This window comes from Heterodontus francisci, chromosome 47, assembly GCF_036365525.1.
Source record: "Heterodontus francisci isolate sHetFra1 chromosome 47, sHetFra1.hap1, whole genome shotgun sequence".
NCBI classification, from domain to species: Eukaryota; Metazoa; Chordata; class Chondrichthyes; order Heterodontiformes; family Heterodontidae; genus Heterodontus; species Heterodontus francisci.
The window spans coordinates 14,916,472-14,940,788 of record NC_090417.1 but is presented as its reverse complement, the minus strand read 5'-3'; the positions used below and the strand labels follow the sequence as shown (position 1 = coordinate 14,940,788).

General features: G+C 43.5%; 1 protein-coding gene across 6 annotated transcripts in view; it reads left to right on the top strand.

The window, feature by feature from the left end:
* LOC137357252 (rho-related BTB domain-containing protein 2-like) overlaps positions 1-21,943 on the top strand; it is a 68,965-nt gene extending 47,022 nt beyond the window's left edge. For 2 of the 6 annotated variants that reach the window (XM_068023446.1, XM_068023445.1), the window contains 4 exons: positions 705-855; positions 4,003-4,091; positions 8,109-8,214; positions 12,890-19,374. In XM_068023446.1, coding sequence (XP_067879547.1) covers positions 705-855; positions 4,003-4,091; positions 8,109-8,214; positions 12,890-13,083 — 540 coding nt within the window. In that variant the 3' untranslated portion in view covers positions 13,084-19,374. Of the gene's footprint in view, positions 1-704; positions 856-4,002; positions 4,092-5,136; positions 5,199-8,108; positions 8,215-12,889; positions 19,375-21,313 lie in introns of those variants that run through there. The other 4 variants (XR_010971158.1, XM_068023447.1, XM_068023449.1 and 1 more) reach the window with 4 other exon arrangements.
* The last annotated feature ends 2,374 nt before the right edge of the window (positions 21,944-24,317 follow it).

The following is a 24,317-nucleotide window of genomic DNA, read 5'->3' as shown; positions in this document are numbered from 1 at the left end:
CTCCCTTTTACAAAATGCATTTCAGGTACATTTGTTGTGTCTGTTCCCACATCAGTTTCTACACTACACTGATATATCCAACAGCATTAAGCCCTCACAGCTATTTTATTCATGGTCCTGTGACTTGTCGAAAGAAACAACTTGCATTTCTATTGCATCTTTCACAACCCGAGGAAATCCTAAAGCGCTTCACAGTGAATGAAGCACTTTGAAAGTGTAGTCACTGTTGTAATGCAGAAAATGCAGCTCATTTGCATGCAGCAAACTCCCACGAACAGTAATGCGATAATGGCCAGATAATCTGTTTACATAATGTTGATCGAAGGATAAATATTGGCTCGGACACTGGGAAGAATTCCCCTGCTCTTCGACAAAATGACACCATGGGATCTTTTACATCCACCTGAGAGTGCAGACAAGGCCTCAATTTAACATCACATTTGTAAGGCAGCACCTCCGACGGTTCAGTGCTGCCTTAATACTATGTTGGAGTGTCAGCCTGTATTATGTACTCAAGTGTGTGGTGTGGAACTTAAATGCATAACCTTCTGACTCGGGCACAGTACAATAAAGATTTCTCAATCTGAATGTGACATAGAATTGAGGTAATCTTCATCACCAGCTCACTCTGAGGTATTGGTGTTACCCTCATTGTAGCTGCAGTACACAGACATGTCACTAATGCATCTCTCCATTTCGAACAGGTGTACTTCCCAAACACTAGCAAGAGCTGTATGCAAGCCGTGCTGGAATACCTGTACACAGGTCAGTTCTGTTCTCGCCCAGATCTGGACTCAATGGAACTGATAGTGCTGGCAAACCGTCTTTGTCTTCCCCACCTGGTGGCATTAACAGGTAAGAATTGTGATCTCAGCACTTTTCACTTTGTGTGAGAACAGTTCATTCAAGGTTCATGGTACGAAGAGACTGAATATTTGGGGAAAAATTATGAGTTAAGTTTTTTAAAAAACTTTTAAATGTCATTTTTAAAAATTACTCTCACTTTCATTCTTCCGAGCCTTAACTCAGCAGTCCCACGTTCTCCTCTGAGTCAGGAAGTCCGAAGTTGAAGCTACAGTGCAGAACTTGATCATGTACTCTTGACTGACGTTTCATAAGAGCCTCTTAAAATAGGAGCCTCTCAAGCCTGTCCCACCATTCATTAAAATCATGGCTGATCCTTGGGATCAACTCCACTTTCCCGCCTGCTCCCCATATCCCTTGATTTCCTGAGAGACCAAAAATCTGTCTATCTCAGCCTTAAATATACCCAATGATGGAGCATCCACAACCCTCTGGGGTAGAGAATTCCAAAGATTCACAACCCTTTGAATGAAGAAATTTTTCCTCATCTCAGTCCTAAATGATCATCCCCTTAGCCTGAAACTGTGTCCCCATGTTCTAGATTCATCAGCCAGAGAAAAGAACCTCTCAGTGTCTACTCCATCAAGCCTCTTCAGAATCTTCTATGTTTCAAGCACCTCTCATTCTTCTTAACTCAAGAGAGTATAGACCCAATTTACTTCATCTTTCATCATAGGACAACATGCTCAGCCCAGGAACTAATCTACTGAACCTTCGCTGTACCACATCCAACCCGAGCATATCCTTCCCTAAAATATGGAGACCAAAACTGCGCACAGTATTTCAGGTGTGGTCTCACCAAAGCCCTGTAGAACTGTCACAAGACTTCCTTATTCTTGTCCTCCAATCCCCTTGCAATAAAGGCAAACATGCCATTTGTCTAAGGAATTGCTTGCTGTACTTGCAAGCAAACTTTCTGTATTCCTTTTACAAGTAACCCAAGGCCCTCTTGGCATCAAGATTTACAAGTTTCACACCTTTTAAAAAATCTTATCTTACTACCAAAGTAAATAAACTCATCCTTCCATACATTATACTCCATCTACCATCTTGTTGCCCACTCACTTAGCCTGTCTATATCTCTTTGCAGCCTCTCTGTGCCCTCCTCACCTGGCTTTGCATGGTCAGCAAACGTAGATATGTTATTCTCAGTCTCTTCGTCTAAGTCATGAATTTAGATTGTAAATAGCTGAGGCCCCAGCATTGATCCTTGTCGCACTCCACTAGTCACAGCCTGCCAGCTTGAAAATGTCCCATTTATCCCTACTCTCTGTTACCTATCTGTTAACCAGTCCTCCGACTAATATATACCCCCAACTCCATGAGCCATTATCTTGCCAATTAACCTTTTGTGTGGCAGCTTATCGAATGCCTTTTGGAAATCCAAGTATACTCCATCTGCTGATTCCCCTTGACCTACCTTACTAGTTATATCCTCAAAAAACCCTAATAAATTTGTCAAACACGATTTCTGTTTCGCAAAACAATGTTGACGTTGTCTAATCATGGTATGATTTCTAAGTGCATTGTTAAGACTTCCTTAACATTAGATTCCAGTATTTTCCCAAAGACTGATGTCAGGCTAACTGGCCTGCAGTTCCCTCTTTTCCTTCTCCCTCCTTTCCTGAATGGTGGTATTACATTTGCTAACTTCTAATCCGCTGGGACAATTCTAGAATCGAGGAAATTTTGTAAAATCATAATCGGCACACCTACTATCTCTGCAGCTGTTTCTTTTTGAACCCGATGATGCAGGCCATCAGGTCCTGGGGATTTGTCAGATTTAAGTCACTTCAATTTCTCCAAAACTTTTTCTCTGACAATATTAATTACCTTAAGCTCCTCACTCTTATTAGCCCCTTGGTTATCCTCTCTTTCTGGTATGTCGTTTGTATCTTCCACTGTGAATGTTTGTTCATTGTCTCTCCCATTTCCTCATTTCCCATGAAAATTTCTCCCGTCTCCAACATTTATTTTAACTGCTCTCCGAAAGCTCTTACAATTTGTTTTTTTATCTTCCTGGCTAGTTTACTCTCATATTCTATATTTTTCCAATTTTTAGCAACTTTTTGGTGGCCCTATGCTGGTTTCTAAAACACCCGCAATCCTCAGACTTACTGCTTATCCTTTGCAACATTCTAAGCCTCTTCTTTTAATCTGATACCATCCTTAAGCCACGGATGGATCCTTCTTGTTAGGTTTTTGCTTTTTAATGGAATGTATTTTTGTTGAACATTTTGAATTGTTTGTTTAAATGTTTCCCACTGTTTATTTATCGCCAAAGACTTTAGGCTATTTACTAAATCAACCTTAGCTAGCTCTCCCCTCATACCTGTGCAATTGGCTTTGTTTAAGTTTGAGATTCTTGGTTGGGACTGGAGCTTGTCACTTTCAAACTTAATATGCAATTCAATTGTATTGTGATCACTATTTCCCAACAAATCTTTCATGATGAGATTACTAATTAACACTGCCTCAATGCACTTCGGTGTTAAACAAGTGATCCATTGTTGGAGATGCGATCTTTCAAGCCCCAGGAGAGGCTATAAAGTAAAAACGTTAATAGAGGCAATAAGATGCCTAAAATTCAATACACTGAATAAATATAATGCTATTGCCAAATATGTTTTTTTCATTTTTAATTTAGTTTTAATGCTTTTTCTAGGGAATAGAAATTTCAGTTACTCACAAAAAAGTGGCGGTGGAAAGTAATTTTCACAAATGTTACGACCAGGTGAGGAAGGGGCCTCAGGCTCCCCTCTCAGCCCTTTCCTGGTTTGTTGTTTATATTCCAGTTGGAAACAGTGTCCGTTGAAAGTTAGAGACAGCAATTCTGGAAGTGCTGTTAGCAAAACAATAATTCTGTTTTGAGAACTGTGAATAGATTACTGGATCATAGGTAATCCCTTTCTCTGGAATTTCCTCCCTCTTCCACTTTCAGGCCTTCCTTTCAACGAAATTTCTGCTTAATCCTCCTAATCTCCACTTCTTTGTATCAGCACATTTTTTTTCCTCACACGTGTGAACTCCTTTTGGTTTTCCTCCATGTTAAAGGCAATGTATAAATCCTAGTTTTGTCGTAAGCCTGTGGAAATTGTTAACTCTCTGTGAATAATTCAATTATTCTATTTATTGCAGAGCAGTACACAGTAATGGGGCTAATTGAAGCAACACAGCTCGGTGTGGACATAGACGGAGATGTCTTACTGTTTCTGGAAATTGCTCAGGTAAGAGACAGATTTGAAGGATGATGCTTGCTGTTGGTGATCTCAATGAAATTAATTTGTTAAATCCTTTGGCTGCTCAAAACTAGTCCAAAAATTGAGCTTTAATTCCCTAATCCAGATTTTGCAAGTTGGGCACAAACATAGAGATACAGATATATTCTACGGTCATCCATAGGTGTATTCTGAACTCTCATCCTTGGATGTGGAACTTTCTGCATTTGTGCAGTAAATGAAGAGATTGCGCAGAGAAGTGTAATGACAACCAAAATTGAGAAATTCCATTTCAAAAGTTTCGATCTTGAATTTATTCTCAGGATGTGGGCCTCGCCCATCCCTTGTTGCTCTTGAGAAGGTGCTGGTGCAGCTTCTTGAATCGCTGCAATGCACATGGTAAAAGTGCTCCCACAATGCTGTTAGGTAGAGAGTTCCAGGATTTGTCCCAGCCCCCAAGAAGTAGCAGTCCTTTATGTGCAGGTTAGGATGCTGTGACTTGGAGATGGTGGTGTTCCCATGCACCTGCTGCCTTGCCCTTCGAAGTGGTGGAGGTCACAGATTTGGGAGGTGCTGTCAAAGAAGGCTTGGTAAGTTGCTGCAGTGCGTCCTGTCGGTAGTACACACTGCTGCCATGGTGTGCCGGTGATGGAAGTTTCAGCTAGTGGTTGGCCTTTCAGTCAAGCAGACAGATGTGTCCTGGATGGTGTCGAGCTTCTTGAATGTTGTTGGAGCTGCACTCATCCAGGCAAATGGAGAGTATTCCATCACACTCCTGACTTGTGCCTTGTAGATGGTGGAGGGACTTGGGAGAGTCAGGAAGTGAGTTACATGCCGCAGAATATCTTCCACCTATGCAGCCTTCTCCCTACTACTTCTGACTAGTGCTTTTACACACAATGCTCACAACACTTTGTATAGATCTGCAGTCTAAATGGTGTATCATTACATGTTCAATCATGTTTAGCCAATAGACAGATACAATATGGAAGCCCCTTCACTCAAGGGAGGACCATATAATTCAACCTTCTTAACTTCCAATCTACATCAACAGTGAAAGAAAGCTTTGAGGAACTCACCTTGCCGGACATCAGAATCCCATGGCATTCAACACCGAACCAAAGACTGAAAGGCATGTAGCAGAGTTCAAACTGGGAAAGTCACCCAGGTTGTTTATGGAACATTATCAACATCCAAGTGGCTTTAGCATGTATCATCTCCAACAGAACCTCTGTTTACATTTGCTGGCCTGAATTTTAATCTCAACTTGGGAAGTGCAGCCGAGGCGCCCCCGTGATATTATGTGCAGGGGCTCATTTTTTTTTTTTTTTTTTTTTTTTAGAGATACAGCACTGAAACAGGCCCTTCGGCCCACCGAGTCTGTGCCGACCATCAACCACCCACTTATACTAATCCTACACTAATCCCATATTGCTACCACATCCCCACCTGTCCCTATATTTTCCCTACCACCTACCTGTACTAGGGGCAATTTCTAATGGCCAATTTACCTATCAACCTGCAAGTCTTTGGCATGTGGGAGGAAACCGGAGCACCCGGAGGAAACCCACGCAGCCACAGGGAGAACTTGCAAACTCCACACAGGCAGTACCCGGAATTGAACCCGGATCGCTGGAGCTGTGAGGCTGCGGTGCTAACCACTGCGCCACTGTGCCGTCCATTTTAATGGAGGGTGTGGAGCAGCCGCCCCTGATGACATAGAGGGGGTGGCTGCCGTGTCCCTGGCAATGGCGTCTGGTGCCACTGTGCAGGCTCCGGAGCCATTTTTAAAGGGCTTTAAACCCTTACAATTAATTTCAATATTTAAAGGTAACTAAGTGCATTTTTTTATTCAGAAGTAATAAAGATGTGGCGGCCCTACCCCAACCCTCCACAATGGTTATTTCACTGTCCAAAATGACCAACAATTGGCTTTTTCAAATACCCTAACTTTCCCCACCAACTTTCAATCTTTTGCCCTTCAACCCCTTCCCACAGCCAATCAAAATTGTTTTCCCTGCTCCTCCTCCTCCCTCCTTCACGCCCTGAAAATTTTACTCCTCCCCCTCCCCCCCCCCCCCGCCACCAGATTCTCTCCTCAGAACTCCTTACGGAATTCCGAAGGCGCGCGGAGCACAAATGGCAGCCATAAAATTGGCACAGGACGGCCGCCACCTGCAGGCCATCTTCTGGATAATTTTCATACGGAGATGAAGGGCCCGTCACGAGGTGGCGGGGGGCGTGGGGGGCTGCACCAAGGCTCCCCCCCCCCCCCCACCCCCTGCCAGTAATATGCAGCAGGACCTTCTCGACGTGGCGGGTCGAGGCGGGCCTCTCCCCGCAGAATTTTACTGGCCCCCAACACCGTGACTTGAGGGGCCAGTAAAATTCAGCCCAGTATCATTCAGAAGATGGAACATAAATTCTGAATGAAATCGAAGTGATGAGGATTTGGATCACTTCTGAATGTGGAAGTTGTTAATGAAGGGAGCAATGATCAATGTTGTGTTCGACTGCTGGAAAAAGATGTTCCCCATGAAAGGCACATTCTAGGGCATCGGTTCACAAGTACCTGTAGCTCTCCAGCAAGCCAGATTCATTTCAGCCTCAAAAGGGGAAGTCATTTGGATAGTTAAATGTGGGGACATCCCAGACAGTGACAGTGGTGTCCCCAAACATCCACAAGTTCTTTGCAGCAAGCGTTGCTGGATAGAGCAGGAATCCTAGCGAAGTTCTCTTCCCCCTGCCCCTCCCTAGCTCAGTTCTGTAGCCAATTCTGATACTGCAGCTGAGGTCAGATACCTTGGGGATTAACCAGAGATTTTCCTGACTGAGAGCCACATCAGATATTCGCTATAACCACCTTACAATGAATGCCTTTCATTGTGAATGTGTCACATGGAGCTCAGTTGGAGAACTGATGGAGCATGAGGATTAAACTGATCCATTACCTCAATCCCTCAATGAGTAAACTTTCAATGGAAGCTCTGTATTAAACATGATCGAATTTATTCTCATTCACAAGGTGAACATTAGGGCCTGGGGAATATTTTGTTTTCAACTCTATAATTAGGTTCCGTCAAAAGGAAGGTTACTTCTTTATGAAGCTGCAGAGATTTTGACCTGATTGAAGGTCTCATGATTAAAACAAGGGATTAGGAACCACTTTTATCAAAAAGATAGAAATGCCGACTTTAGGATAGATATATCGCCTAATGCAGTTTCCATGAAAAGTGGTGAATTACAAAATTGTGCTCTTCTCTCCTGGCCACAAGTATTGCATGGGTAACTTGTTAAGAAAATTAAGGTGCAATTATTTTAACTCAGAGCAACACTTCACTGTTATACTCAAAACAGACAATAGTCTGACACAGTGCCCTCAATTATAACCTGCCACCCACTGTTGACAACAGGCAGGAAAGGGTCAGGTTCGAGGTTAAAACTTTGAAAATGGCGATTTCCCTCCAACCAGGCAGGGGCCAAGTTAACATGCAAAGGCCACAGATGATGACCATGATGTAATATTGACCTCACGCTGGGGGGGGCGTGGGAGGTTTCCTGCACTGTCCATAGCCCCAACGGCCAAACCACGGCAGAAGGAGCTGACTGGCTGCAGGAGGCCTTGGTAACTTTCAGACATTTGCTTCTGGTCAAACTCCTTGTTGGCACGAGGAGTAGGAGTGCTTTCCTTCCAAACCCTGACCCTTCCCCCTCCCCTCACCTACCCTACCCAGGACTTGAGGAGTCCTTGAGCCTCACTAGCCCCTAAATCTTTCCAATGACGCTAGAACCCCTCCCAAAGACCTCCAGAGCTGACTGGCCTCGAGTTCCTGCCGACAGCTTCCTGCCCCCAAATTCCCACTGCCACACAGTGACTGGTGCGTGTATGTGGTCATATCTCAGGTGGGACCCTGGGAAATCCTATTCAAATGATGCCCTGTGATTGACAAAAAAGTTCATTGAGCAGTCGATTTGATGAAGAGCAACAATACGTTTACTTGTATCTTTCTCTTGCTTTCTGAGCAGTTCCACTGTGCCCATCAACTGTCTGAATGGTGCCTGCATCACATCTGTACAAACTACAACAACGTATGTCGCAAGTTTCCCAGGGAAATGAAGGCAAAGTCTCCTGGTAGGATTCCGATACCCCTTCTCATTCAGCAACACCCATGTGGTCTGCCTTACAATTCCATTCTTAATCATTATAATAGCCAACAGATGCAACAGGGTTCACTTAACACCTTACTTTGTTAGTATTCCTTGATACTTCACATGCAAGTCAGGTTGTCAATTGACTGCTTTTATTTTATTCATCCTTAGACTCTCAGGCAGTTACAGACATCACATTGTGTGGTTTCCGATAAGCGTAAGGGACAGGGGTACAGTATGGTGTCAGCTCGGGTTATTGGGAGGATTAAACAGGAGGAAGACAATTTCCAACAATCCTGCATGTCACACTCTCCATAAACTTCATTCAAAACAGAACTTTCATTGACAGCAGGTTCAGTAACCAGATTGGAAATAATCAGCCAAAAACGACTGAGCAGGAGGAAATGAGAATTTTCTTTCTGCAGCGAGTTGTTGTGATCTGAAAGGTTGTTGGAAGCGGATTCGACAGTAACTTTCAAAAATGAATTGGATCTCTATTTCAAAGTGAAACTTTTGCAGGGCTATGGGGCAAGAGCAGGGAAGTGGCACTAACTGGAGCTCATTCTGAGAGCTGGCAGGGGTACGATGGGCCAAATGGCAGCCTCCTGTGCCGAATGAGTCGATGATTTTCTAACTGGTGTTTATTTTCCACTTGTGGAGCAATGTCGACTTTTTCTTTCATGGTGAAGGTTGCCTGATGTCTGGTTCTTGGCCCGACATCTAACGTTACTAAATGATTTGAACGTAAATTGTTGACTGTTCATTGTTGGAGAGGGGAAAGTAGCAGTTGTTTGCATCTGGCTGTGGTGCAGCTGTTTGATTCCAGTCCTCCTTTGGCACTGCACAAACTTTGGAGCTGAGCCACATTGGTCCTTTGACATTAAACTAGGAGAGAAGCTGATTTCAATGATTCACTGAGACTCTTCTTGTCCATCTTTATAAATAGTTACCGTGGGATTCTGAAAATTGATGGGCAAGAAGAAAGATTTGCATTTTTGCAGCACCTTTCACAACCTCAGAATATCCCAAAGCACTTCACAGCCAATAGTCACTGTTTTAATGAAGGAAACACAGCAGCTAATTTGCGCACATCAAAAGATAAGGCCCCACAAACAACAATGTGATAATGAGCAGATGATCTGTTTTCAATGATCTTGATTGAGGGATAAATATTGACCAGGACACCAGGGAGAACTACCCTGCTCTTCTTCAAAATAGAGAATGGGATCTTTAACATCCACCTGAGAAGGCTTTGGTTTAACGCCTCATCCGAAAGAATGTGCAGCACCCGCTCAGTACTGCACTGGAATATCAACCTAGGTTTCATGCTCAAAACTCTGTGCTGGGTCTTGAACCCCCTGAGCCACAGTCAACACCGTGCAGATAAACTGTTTGAGGTTCGAGTTTGCACCATTTGACTAATATTAGATGATCTTTGAAAGAAATCAATCCTGCCACTTATTCTTCCACTCACATTTTGTAAACCTACTGTATTGCTGCCAGGCAGTACAGGCTTCTTGATTCTTGGAGCTCAAGAATATACATCATGTAAAGTGTTGATTTCCAGCAAGTGTTATTCAGACAGAAATAATGATGTTCATGATAAAATGGCTGAGAATGTTTCCCTATTTAACTCCCAGGAAATGTCATTGTCTTGGAATTTGGACTGATTGGTGGAGAAGATTCCAAGGCATTCGGTTCAGAATTATTTCCATATTTCAGACCTGAAAGATAACCTCAGGTTGGCAATGGTGACTTGGATATGGGAGCTTCGCCCACTTTGAAGGCCCTTATTGGAGCGATGTTTCTTTGCAGACATGAGTTCTGTTGGCTATCATCCAGTTGTCAGATGCAAACTTTGGAGGTGTTGGAGAGTTTGATGTTGAGAATGAGGGCAGTGAGCAAGAGTGGTGTCTTTCCACCAATACAGAGAATTACAACAAACTTCCCAGCACAGAAACCAGCTATTAAGACCAACAACTACATGCCAGTGTTAATGTTCCACACTCTCCTCCTCCCACCTTATTCATCTCACACTAGCAACATATCCTATTCCTTTTCTTCCTTCATCTATTGATCTAGCATCCCTTTAAATGCACCTATGCTCTTCACCTCAACCATGCTGTATGGTAGCAAGTTCCACTTCGAACCACTCTCTGGGTAAAGACATTTTTCCTGAATTCCTGATTAGATCTTATATTTATGGTCCCGAGTTTTGGATTTCCCCACAGCTGGAAACATCTTCTCGACATATACCTTATTCAGAATATCACCCATACATACATGGGATGTCAGTCTGTCGTCGGACAATATTGTTAATGGGTGTAGGAAGCTTCCTTTCAAACTCCTCCACCCTGCTGCTGGAAGGCACTAACACAACATTCGGGAAGAGCATTTGGGATCCAACAGTAATAACAGGTGCTCTGTAACTTTAAAGGCATAGTGTGGCCTTCTGCTATTGTTTGGTATTGTTGATGATAACAGCACGCTTGTCCAGAGGAGATTTCCAATGGAACATGGGAACTGTATTAAGGCATTCAGCCTGCTCCACTATTCCATCATGACTGATCTGTACCTCAACTTCATTTTCACTCCATTTCTCTTGATACCCTCACCTGACAAAAGAAAACCGATGTCAGATTTGAAAGCTCCAGTAGTCCTCCAGCATCCACAGCTTTTCTCGGGGCGGGAAGTGGGGCATGAAGGGGGTGGAGATTTCCAGATTTCTCCTAACTTACGCATGAGAAAGTGCATCCTGATTTCCCTCCTAAATAGCCGAGCTGTAATTTTAATGTTCTGTCCCCTTCTTGATTCCCCCAGCAACAGAGAAACCAGTTTCTCTGCATCTATCTATAGAATCCTTTTTAAATTTCAAACACCTTGATTAGATCATCCTTCAATCTTCTGTGCTCAAGGGAATGAACGGATAGTCTATACAACCTGTCTTCAAAATTAAACTTTCTAAGGCCCGAATTCACTGAAAGTGAATATGGCAGTGAATGTCAAGGAATTGCAGTTTGGTTCATTATTAATTTTGAAATTGCAACTGAAGTGATAAATTGCTTGCAGCCAGTAAGCAGAATCATGAGTTCCCTGGTGCAGATATTATGTAGGAGACCATCATGATACAGTGTTCGCTGTTCATCTCTGGCTGGAATGCAGTCGAAGGGTCAGCAGAGGGAGGAGAGACACACAAGAAGAGGGAAAGACACAAGATGCGTGAGAAAGAGAAATATAAAAAGCAGGCTACAACAATAACTCAATTTATATAGCAGCTGTAACATAGTAAAGATAGCGTGCGGCACAGTGGCTAGGACCGCAGCCTCACTGCTCCAGCGACCCAGGTTTGATTCTGGGTACTGCCTGTGCGGAGTTTGCAAGTTCTCCCTGTGACCGCGTGGGTTTTCTCCGGGTGCTCCAGTTTCCTCCCACAGCCAAAGACTTGCAGGTTGATAGGTAAATTGGCCATTGTAAATTGACCCTATTGTCGGCAGGTGGTAGGAGAATTGTGGGGATGTGGTAGGGAATATGGGATGAAGGTAGGATAAGTATAAATGGGTGGTTGATGGTCAGCACAGAGTCGGTGGGCTGAAGGGCCTGTTTCAGTGCTGTATCTCTAAATAAAAAATAAAAAAATATCCCAAAGCATTTCACAGGAGCGTTATCAAACAAAATTGGCACTGAGCCATGTAAGGAGATATTGGAACAGGTGACCAAAAGCTTGGCCAAAGAGGTAGATTTAGGGGGTGTCTTAAAGTGGAAGAGAGCTGGAGAGTTGGAGAGGTTTATGGAGTGAATTCCAGAACTTAGGGCACAGCCATTTGAAGGCGTGGACTCCAATGGTGGAACAATGAAAGTCGAGGATGCACAAGAGATCAGACTAGGAGGAACACAGAGATTTCATAGAAAGCAATATTGGAGGCAGGAATAAAAACAAGTTTAGGAAGAATGTGTGGAAGGCAAGACGAAGAATGGAAGGCAGCAGAGAGAATGGCATCAAAAAAGAAAATATAGATAATATTTAGTCTTTGCAGAATGGTTTTGGTGCCCAAACAGCATAATCGTTTCCACATTTCTTTTGGTCTTTGTACTCAAGCAGTGCAAAAAAAAAAAGAGAGGGTGCATTGCCACCATCAGGTATGTTTTCATTTTGAATGAATTAAGAGAAGCTCCGACTTCCCCACCAGGGTTGCCATTTTTCTATTGGGCAAGTTGTAGAGGAGAATTGCCACCAGCAGACACACCCCCACTGACTATTATATCACTTCGTAAGAAAGAACTCTTGCTTCTGAGACATAAAATTGTGGGTTCAAATCCCACCCTGGATCCTGGCCAATATTTATCCCTCAATCAACATCATTAAAACAGATTGTCATTGTCATGCTTCTGTTTGTGGGATCTTGCTGTGCGCTAATTGGCCGTCACGATTCCAACAAGAGATACTACCCTTCAAAAGTATTTATCGGTTGTGACATCCTGAGGTCATGAAAGACAGCATAAAAATCAAAGTTCTTTCTTAAACTGGAGGGGGCTGTTAAAGGCTACATTGGCCAATACAGACACGCTGGATCTACTCATTGTGAAAGACATTTTAATGCAATGTGAAATGAGTAAGAGCCCAACATTTCATTCATGCTTTTGTTACCATGTCCTTTCAGAAAACCAGGACTATTTTGAAAAGCACCGCTGGCCTCCAGTCTGGTTCCTGAAAGAAGATGATCATTACCAGCGAGCCAGGAAGGAACGTGATAAAGAGGATTACTTGTGCCAGAAACGCCAGCTGAAGCGCAAGTGGTTTTTCTGGAATTCAAGCTCGCCGTCTGCAGCCTCGTCCTCCTCCACTGTAGTTTGAAAACGTGGCTTGGATCGAAGGACCTTTTTTTGTAAACTAACCGTTAAAATCCAGCGCACAACAATTTGAAGGCGTTTGTCCCAATCGGCCAAACCCTTACCAGGTTTTAACAACGAGTGAGCCAGAGCAATGCGGAGTGGCTAAATCATGGCAATGCCCATGATGATCAGTGCCAACTTCTGTCTCTGGCATGCGCGCACACACACACACACACACACACACACACACACACACACACACACACACACACACACGTGAGGCATTACTAAACCCGAGTTTCTGACATACCCCTGAGACTATTGGCTGGGCAGACTTGGGCAAGTTTGGCAACACTGAACCCTCTGTCATATTGATCCGATTAGATCTGTGGCAAACAGGTGGGAGATGTTAGGCCGTGAAGCATTAACTAGTGACTTTCTTTAAACCTCCTTGCTGATGGGGTTGTCTTGTAAAGTGGGTCAGTTCTGGAAAGCATGATGCTCCTTGCATGGATCCTGTTACGGCTGAGCCAGGTCTACTAAAAACTGGTATATTGTCGGATCCATATTTAGGCACAGATCACATGGTCCATATTGTTCATACCTACAGTTAATCCCTATTGTTAAAAAATAAATAAATCAGGGTTTCATTTAATGGAAATTTCAAAACAAAATACTTTTTTTGCCCAAATGTCAGTATGTTATGTGAGTTTGATTAGTTGACTTAGCACTGAGGAGATTTTCAATGTTAGCACATGCAACGTTTTTGCAGGTGCTTTTTCAAATTGTGATATTTGACTAAAATGAACAAATTGCAGTTTTCCTATAGCTGTGTTTTGACTGAAAACTGCACTAAAATCACAGAACAGAACAACCCTGGAGGAGACTGAATCCAGGGTCATATCCACGACACAAAAGGCACCCGCAGATATTTTTCATGTAACTATTATGCAGTCGCACGCATTTAAATTTTGCTCCTGTATTACGGATATTCTGCAGGTAAGGTCAATTGGGAATCGGAAAAGAATCTGGGAGAAGTTGATTTTCTTTTTCCCATCTTCAATTCCTCCAGCATGTGATGGGAAAAATCATGAAACCGTAGTTTAGAGGGCTGGAGAGTTTTAAACTTGAAGCTTCGGTCAGCATATACACGAGCTTGCAAACAAAGGAACAGTTGGCCTTAGCCCAGCATGATGCGCCCATGAGCTATTTGATTGTCCCCTGTGCATGCCCAGGGACCATGTGGTTGCACTGTGGGTGATGCATTGGTGCTAGGAGCTTCTGGGAAGTACTTAGACTCTCCCTAAAGTTCGAATGCAACAATGTGGGTCTTTTTAATGGATTGATCCAAAACAAGGCAAGTTTAAAGAAGCACAGTTTGAGTCACACAGTGAAGCACCTCTTTAGGGGCAGTTGCTTCACAACCAGGCACAGTTAGGTGTCACTTGGATGTGGCGACAATCAGCTGCAAGTTAAAGTGCCTCTGGTATCTCGTGAAATAGTGGTGCAAGACCAGAAGTCCAACAAACCTCGGTGGTGACTATACTGTAATTTTCCCATCTGAGCTTTGGGATTTAGGAAAGCACCAAATGGCTGCTGCAGAGTTTCTGCATTATGAAGCCTTCAGATGGAATGCTCAGTCCATTCAACTTTTTATTCATTGTAGAAATCTGAAGTTGTGCAGTCTTTTGAAGGGGAATCAAATATTTTAATTTGTTTGTTGCCTGTTGTGAATTTAACATTTTTTTAAGGAAATAGGAAGGTCTTGATGGAAAGTGGTTGAGTTGAAGGGTAAAATGAATGTGAAAGTATTTTTTAAGTGTTGTCATTTCATAAGTTTTCTCTCTTGACTGTAGAGCTCCTTGTGTAAATACATTGGAATTCTTGTGTAAACGTTGTTTAAAACTACTCTCTACCTTAAAGAGATAGAAGCTTGTAAAATGTGTTGTGGAATGTGTCAATTTGTGGTTTACAAGTTGCCAGGGCCTGTGCTGTTTGAGTAGTGGAGCATTTGTTGTGTGTCGTGGCAAGTCAAAGTACATCTTGAAAACTGGTTTGCTGAAAATAAAAGCCTATGCCTTGATCAGAACTGTGATTGAATTGGGAACTCCACAGGAACTGTGGAAATTCAATGGGAAGTGTTGTAATAAGATTACTGTGCAGGATACGCATCTGATTTATTATTGTGTTCAGTGCAATGTGTGTGTGTGTGTGTGTGTGTGTGTGTGTGTGTGTGCGTGCGCTGATCACTGAGTTGCAAACTAAAATCCTGCAGTTATGTGATGGAGGTGGATTACTGGTCAAATTGTTTGCCTTATTGACAGCTCTCCTGTCCACTGCTGTTCTTTCCTCTTTGGGCGGAGTGTATTTGGGCCTGGGAACAGTCAGTGAAACAATCAAGGAACAGAAAATTCTGGAAACGAGGAGTATTTTGAACGAATAGCCGCCTGGCTTCAGGTTTGCATGTAGACCCTTTCATCAAAATAGTAATGGATTGGTAACCAGAGGACACTGACTGATGGCACAAGAACAAGAGGGGAAATTCGGAGAATTTTCTTATGCAGTGAGTTATGATCTGGAAAGCACTGCCTGAAAGGGTGGTGGAAGCAGGTTCAATGGTGACTTTCATATGGGAATTGGTTAAATAATTTGAAAAGGAAAAATTTGCAGGGCGATGGGGGAACAGCAGGGGATTTGGGTTGAATAGGACAGCTGTTTCATGATGGTTTGAATGGCCTTTTTCTATTCTGTAAGATTTTATCATGCAGGACAGCCCATTTCTAGGGTTGAGTGAACTGAAAGGGAAGGTAGGGTACAAAGGAAAAAGGTACTAACTACTCTTGGAATGAGGCAGCTAATGGCATTAAGAGCCTGCAACACATTTGAAGAAGAAACTGTTGGAAGACTTGTAAAGATCAGGCTACAAAGAAAAAGGCATTAGAAAGACAAAAGACAAGAAAGGACAGCTCCGAAATGGAATGTGAACAGGACAAAGAGAGGAGACTGAAAAGGTCTAAAAGGTGATTATGGTGGACAAGGTAAAATTATGACTTTGGACAGAATGTCAAAGGAATCAGGAAGTGGGACTTGAGGTGCAGAAGTGCTGTTTGCAGCTACCCAGGATTTGTCAGCGTGGGCCATCTCTAACAAGTCTTTCTGATCCAGAGATCAGTATTGTAAGTCGTCCAAGATTGTTCGGCTGCAATACATTCACATTATCTGTGTTTTCTGGAGAATGGTTTGCTTTTAGCAACTTGTCAGGGCCCTGTCTGATCCTTTGAACTTCCAGCTTAACCCTTTAATGCATAATTCTGGACTTGCAACCTTCTTTGGAAAATGCAAGGTGCAAAAACACAGACAGGATGACATTTCTCACTCTAACAGATATCAAAACATGCAGTACATGCCACAGCTTCCAACGCAACACACAAGAGCAAATATAGAGATCGGAGCTTGGCTTGCTATATTTGCTGGCATTGTAAGTGCATTTGAAATGGGTGCAATATTAAATTAACCCACCCATCTAAAACTGACAGGCTCGGCTGCAACGCTGGTTTTACACCACACCCGATTTCACTGTCCTTTGAAATCAGCAGAAAGTGATACTCGGTGATTTATCCAATCCTGAAGGTTTCTGCCTGGCGGGTTAGGTTAAAATAACCTCCAAAAGCTTTTTATAATTTTGGTCACACAAAACGACTGGAGCAGTTACTTTCCCTGCTGTTTATGCTGAGCACTCAAATAACAATCCATCTTGAATTGTTCTTGCATTTGTCACCACAAAACTGTGCATTATGATATAACAGACACATTGGGAACAGAACAGGAGTGGGCCATTCAGCCCCTCAATGACTGTTCCACCATTCAATTAGATGATGGCCGAACTGGATCTTAACTCGAGCTGTCCACCTTGCTTCCATAAGCCTTTACATCTTTGCTTCACAAAAACCCATCCATCTCAGTTTTGACACTTTCAATTGACCATCAGCCTCAACAGCTTTGAAGGGGAGGGAGTTCCAAATTTCTCCTGCCGTTTGTGTGAAGAATTGCTTTCTGACTTTTCGGAGAGTGAAAGTGAAAAGGGAACCACAAAATATTGTTTTTATTTATTTGTTTGCAGTGCTCCCCTGTTTGGTAGCAGAATGCTGCAACAGTTAAGGTGGACTAAACAAGCAACAGAAACACCTCAACACTAAGTGCACGCTTTGGAAAGGTTCGGTCAGGTTGTGAGCAGTCTGGTGATGGGCGGAATTCCAACTGGGGAATTACCAATGGGAATTACAGAGGATATGCAGTGCAGAAACAGGCCATTCCTCCCAAATAGTTCATACTGTTGGGATTGAACAGTCCATCAGCAGAAGGAAGAAGCAGATGATCAAACAAAGCGAGTTGTTGTGATCTGGAATCCGCCGCCTGAAGGGCGAGTGGAAGCAGATTTTAATCGGACCTTTCCAAAGGGAATTGGATAGAAACTGGAGAAGGTAACATTTGCGGGACGACGGGCCAGCACAGGCATGATGGGTGGAATGGCCTCCTTTGGCGCGGTGCAATTGCAAGTCTGAACACCTTCTTGCCAAACCTCTTGCTCTGGGCTGAGGGGAGATTTTGGCCGGGTGTTTTAAAAGGTAATCTGCCCTGTTGGAATGATGTTCCTCCACTGGGTGTCAGCAACTGCTGTGAGCTAACATTTGCTGACATTGTCCTGGGGGGAAAAAATACATTTGCTTGTCGCTGACCGTTCCGACTCAAAAACTGTGCCCTCACAACCCCGTTTGCTTCTGAGCATCTAATTGTAGTGTCCTGATAAAAAGATGTGCCAGCTTTTGACAAGACCTTGATATTTTTCAGTGATTAGACTGCGTGACTCGAGCTGAGTGCAGAACTGTTTCTCCCTATCTTCATCTGCTGGGTGAAGACATTTCTCCCCTCGCAGCTCTGCAAAAAATGATAAGACGTAAGAACTGGGAGCTGGAGTCGGACTTACAGCCCCTCGCTCCTGCTGCCCCATTCAATACGATCATGGATGATCTGATCTCGGCCTCAACTCCACTTTCCTGCCTGTTCCCCAAAGCCCTTGACTTCCTAGAGTTCAAAAATCTGTCCGTGTTTTTTTAAAAAAAAGGAGAAACGAAAGCAATATGTGTTTCCACAACATCAAAACTCTACCTGGTCCCCGCGGGTTATGTTACTGCCTGGGTGTGGTCCGAAAGCAAAGTGTATGTATTATGTGCAGTAGGTCATCTGATGAGGACAGACCTGTGTACAGCAATGATGGCCTCCACAGTCAAATAGTCCGCACTCACAGTCAATGTTGACAACGGCAGAGAAGTCCCTCAAACGTGGGGCTGTTGAGCTGTAACCTCAGCGACAGCAAGTGCCTTCAGGGGAGAAAATGTAACAATATATATTCTTAGAACCTGCCTCCCCAACCCTGGGGACAGAATATCATTAGTACCTTCCAATTGGAGGCCCAAAAACTAGGCAAGGGCTTCTGTATATACTTTTAGTTGAGAGATGAGAGACTTCACAGGCGCAAAACCCTTATTTGTGAGTATGAAAATTCTGAAGCGAAAAGTCTTTGAGGCGTAATTTTAACCAAACTCTTGGTGTGAGAAAACCCCAGGATCATGTGGATTGCTGGATTTACATTCTGTTCAACATTGCTCTCCATTGACTTCAATGGGAAATAACAACAATTTGCATTTATATAGTGCCTGCAACTAGAAAAGGTGCCTGTCAAAGAAAATTGAACCACTTGAGATGTTCAGACAGGTGACCAAAAGATTGGTCAATGAGGTAGGTTTTAAGAAATGGATTCAAGGAGGAAAGAGGGGTGGAGAGGTTTCAGGTGGGAATTACAGAGCTTCGGGTCCAGGCAGCTGAAGCATGGCGGCCAATGATGAAGTGCTGGAGATTGGGGGTTGAGCAAGAGTCCAGAATTGGAGGAGTGCAGACAGGGTGTAAAAGAAAAACGCACGTTCATTTCCTGTCGGACGGGTTACATTGAAAGTGCTCCCTTATATTTGTTGATTCTTAGTCCACCTTCAGATCTTTGAAGAATTCTGAATTGCTGGTTACTCGGATTCCACGAGTGCTGCTCAGCTCCAGCTGTGCAATACATCAATTTATACCTTACATATTTTCATGTTAATAAGTGCTAGATGGAGTAATGATATGAATTCGTGTATTGTCCTTTCTTATCTTGAATTGACAATTGCTGTTAGATATTTTCAATGCGAAGAAAATATTTTTGTACCCGTTTGTTGGTGTTGCTGATGAGAGAAACAGGAAGTGGAGTATGTGGCACGTGCAATGGTCATGTATTAAAAAAGGAATTAAAATTAGTCCAGTGCTTCTTGTTAATCATTTTTAAACCAAATAAACAATGTTTAATTTTTATTGGCGTGCACTGCGGACTCATTAAGGTATCAGTTCTGGAGCACAATCTTCGCTGAAAATTGTCACCGAATGCTGCTGTCAGCTGTGGTGGACAAGTCTCTCCATTTTGTCTTAAGAATATAGTCCCTTTGAAGACCTCAAGCCAACTCAAAGCCCTTCACAGTCAATGAGGTACTTTTGAAGCACAGCCACTGTTGCAACGCAATAGCCAACAGTCATGAGATAAAAACAACCAGAATCCTCATGTTCTTTATCAACAGCTTTACGAGTTTGTTACACAAAGCATGCAGTGGAATCTTCACAATGTGCCTCAGAAGCACAATCACGCTGTAAAATTTAAATTGTTCCACTTCCTAACCCTGCATGCCTATCTGATTTAGATTGCCAAATTTGTGCACGTGCCAACTCGGATTGAGACTGTCCGATATCATTTCACACACAACCCTTGGGGCCGACAGGCAAAGGAGCCGTTCCGTCAGGGCTGGGTTTGGGCACCCATTCCAGTGATGAAAGGTTGATGTCTAACCCACTGGACCATCCAGTCACAGGAATAGGAGGAAGCCATTGAGACCCTCGAATCGGTTCATCTACACCTCAACTCCATTTACCCAACTTTGTTCCACATTCCTTGATGCACCTACCTAACTAAAATCAATCAATCAATCTCAATCTCAGAAATTTCCAGTTGATCGTTACCCTATGTGTGAAAACATGCTTCCTCATTTCACTCCAAAATGTCCCAGCTCGAAACTCAAGATGATCTTTTGTTCTAGATTCCCCAACTAATTATTCTGTATCAACCGTATCAAATCCTATTATCATTTTAAACACCTTGATTAGATCATCCCTCAACCTTCTAAACGCAAGGGAATGGAAGCTTAGTCTCTGTAATGGTAGGTGGTAATCAGCAGAAGGTTTCCTTGCCCATGTTTGACCTGACACCATGAGACTTCATGAGGTCCGGAGTCAATGTTGAGGACTCCCAGGACCACTCCCTCCTGACTACATACCACTGTGCCGCCACCTCCGGTGACACAGGACAGGGATAGTGATGGAGGGGACTGGGATATTGGCTGGAAGGTATGATTGCATGAGTCTGACTATGTCAGGCTGTTGCTCGATTAATATGAGAGACAGCTCTCCCAATTTTAGCACAAGCCCCCAGATGTTTGTGAGGGCTAACTGGGCAGGATGTGACTTGGTTATTTCTAGTGCGTAGGCTGATGCCGGTGGTCTATCTGGTTTTATTCTTATTTGACTTCTGTAGCAGTTGAATACAAATGAGTGGCTTGCCAGGCCATCTCCGAGGGCAGTTAAGCATCAAACCCATTGCGTGGATCTGGAGTCACGTAAGCTAGACCGGGTAAGCATGGCAGATTTCCTTCCCTGAATGTCGTTGGTGAAACAGATCGGTATATAACGGTAGTCTCATTATCACCATTACTGAGATTGGCATTTTTTTCCCACATTTATTAATTAATTGAATTTAAATTCCACAAGCTGCCGTTGTGGGATTTGAACTCATGTTTCCGAAGCATTAGTACAGGTCTCTGGATTACAAGTCCAATAACAAAACCACTGCAGTTTAGTTTAAATATTGCAAACAGTAATTTCAAGATACTAATGCTTCATTTATGGCACCCGGATATTTTTTGTTGCAGCTTCTGACAATTTTAGCTTTTGTGCTTCAAGTTCTCGCACGGAAAGCCTTTCACACAGGCTTGAGATCTTCGTGTGTTCGAATCAATCTATTGACCTGCGGAGTATTTCGAGCTTTCTCTGTTTAAATTTTAGATTTTTAGCATCTGCCATATTTTGGTTTTATTTCATTGTTGAATTCACTTCTCTTCCAGGAATGTACACCTTCAAGTTGTTCTGCTCTTCTCTGCAACAGGATTTTCAGTCCTTGATAATGTGACCTCCCGACTTGATTTAAGGTTACATAACATTTTTAACATCGGAAAACATCACAAAAGCACTTCAGAGGATTGTTGCCAGACAAAATCTGACGTTGAGCCATGTAAAGAGAACAGGACAGGTGATGAAAACCTTGGTCAAACAGGTAGGTTTGAAGGAAAATCTGAATGGCGGAAAGAGGCAGAGAGCTTTCGGGAGGGAATTCCAGAGCTGAGGGCCAAAGCAGCTGAAGGCAGGGGCACGAATGGAGCAGCGATGAAAATGCTGGTTGCTCAATACACCAAAATTGGAGGTCTTGGAGGAAAGTAGGGCTGGAGGAGACTTCAGCGATACACACCACAAACCCTCGACCCACCAAATTACCACCTGACAGGTCCAATCGGACAGAGAAATGTTTTCACTTTGAAAAACTTAAGATGTCCCATTTTATTCCAGACACAAAACAATCTTCAAAAAAATGAAAGCCAATCATTTCCAAGTTTTTACAAGTACTTGCTGGTCCGCAATGGATCATTCACCCTCGAGAGGACTTGAAGTCATTCCGGCTTGCAGAAATTAGATCTTTTGGCCTCCAGGGGCACAGATTCAACTCAGTGCAAAATAATACACTGCACATTAAATGGTTCATGCTCCAATCATGAGAAATGCTGTGGGAGATCAGCTCGTATAGAACAAGAATCTATTTTTTAAAATCCACTTGAAATCTGCAAGATGTTTTCTGTCATTAGTAGTCTTGAAAACTGTACCATTCTTCTGCCAGTAAGGCAGTGTGACTTAAACGTTATTGTTTGTTCATGATTTTTCTTTTTTCGATTGAGTTTTACATGGCATTCCAAACACTTGCACCATCATTGTAAATTGGGATTTTTGCTGAAGTCAAGATGTTTCATTTACTGCACAGTACATCATCTATTGGCGTGCAAATGTTCTGTTTCAAAAGCTGTTCAGATATGACTTTGTAGCAGCACACCTTTTGTGAGCTCATCGGAATGGACTTGCCAGTTGAAGATATCTTGGATTTGAGCAGAAGAATCAATTGAGTTGAAGATGTTTTGCACCAAGTTTGAACAGAATGGGGGGAGCTTTATGCAGTCCGCTGCACCATATTAGATGGCGTGCTGGATGATATATTTATGCGGGAGTGTTGTTTTGGATTCCTGACGGCGGGATATTGTAGAGGAATTAAGTCAGCAGCGGGTTTGTGGCATTTCGGGGATCCCCCAGCGTGGTGGCGTATTACAGATTTACATTCATTTAAATAACATGAATACTCATTACCCTAAGCATAGTTACGATTTCGTCCTACCTGCCAGATGAAGTGAATGGTGAGTAATATTCCCGTGTCACCCCGTTGACGAATGTTTCAACGTGGCACGCAACACTCGGATTTGTGCAGTTGAATCTCAGGACTGTGCTGTTTTCTCTTTAACTCAGCCGCTGAACTAATGCCAGCTTTGGAATGGATGTTTGCCTCCAGGCTCGGCACCAACCAGAGTGATTCATCTCAGGGGATGGCAGCGATGTCATGGGTGGGGGCTACGTGGAGGAACAGGGGAGGGTAGTCAGGGAGGGAAGGGAAGGTTGATCGGGTGCAGCGAGGAGCAGGGGAGCGTGAAGTGTCGTGCCCAAGTTTTTGAATGGTTGATGTGAAGGGTGAAGCTGCATTTTGTGGGCTGTGGTGATGGTAGGTAGATGAGATCAGTACTGTGTGAAGATATTTGGCAAGGGCCTAAAGGGAGGGATGAGTGCTGTTGACATCGGGCAGCTGTGAGGCAAATTGAGGGTACAGGCTGGCAGAGAGAATGGTCACAGTCAGTGGAGGCAAATGGATTCTGTAGTGGAGAAGGTCAAGACTAATGGGTGGGTTTCGATAGTTTCACACAGAGGGGAACGGGACTCGGCAACAATTGTCAGTTTGATGTGAGGATTTTCAAGGTTAAGAATCGGCATGGCGATAGTAATGGGATTGGTAACGGGGAGGGATGGCATGAATGCATTGATGATTACATTGTGCACGGTAGTGGGGGCAGGCTCAATGGTAACGGAGAGAAGGGTAACGGTAACATTGGGTAGGTCAAGGTTGATGGGTTCAAGCTGGAAGGTTGCAGGAGGAGGTTGGAAGGTGGGGCGATTTGCCCTGAATTCCACGCGCACCATTTTCTCCAACGATAATGGAAACCATGTGGACACGCAAGGAGAGTGGGAGGAGGCAAACAACAGTGGGTGTGTCTTCTACCTGGCGGCAATTTGAAGGCAGATATAAGGGAGCTGTTCTTTGCCTCAATGTTTCAGCTCAGTGTCAACAGAGGGCTGAATCGCCACACTCATCACAATGTGGGTTCTTGTACATCCAATTTGTCTCATACCACGGGAACAAGAACAAAGAGAGAGACTAAGGAGGGTTATTTTTCCCTCAACTCACGATGTCTGAATGCCAGCAACAGTCAGAGCAGGAAGGTGAGGATGATCTGAATGATAACATTGAGGAAAGGCCTTATCGAAAACGGGCATTGGCACGTCATCGTATCCTCAGGATAAGGACAAATTACCTTCAGATGTCAGAGGCAATGTCAGAGGCTCCAAAGGATGTCATGTGAAATGATCGCAGAAATTTGTAGGATCCTGCAGCATCACCTGCAGCCACTTGGCTTAGAGTCAGAGTCATAGAGTTATACAGCACAGAAACAGGCCCTTCAGCCCATTGTGTCTGCACCGGCCATCAAGCACCTATCTATTCTAATCCCATTTTCCAGCACTTGGCCCGCAGCCTTGTATGCTATGGCGTTTCAAGTGCTCATCCAAATACTTCTTAAATGTTGTGAGGGTTCCTGCCTCTACCAAGCCTTCAGGCAGTGTGTTCCAGATTCCAACCACCCTCTGGGTGAAAAAAACTTTCCTCAAATCCCCTCTAAACCTCCTGCCCCTTACCTTAAATCTATG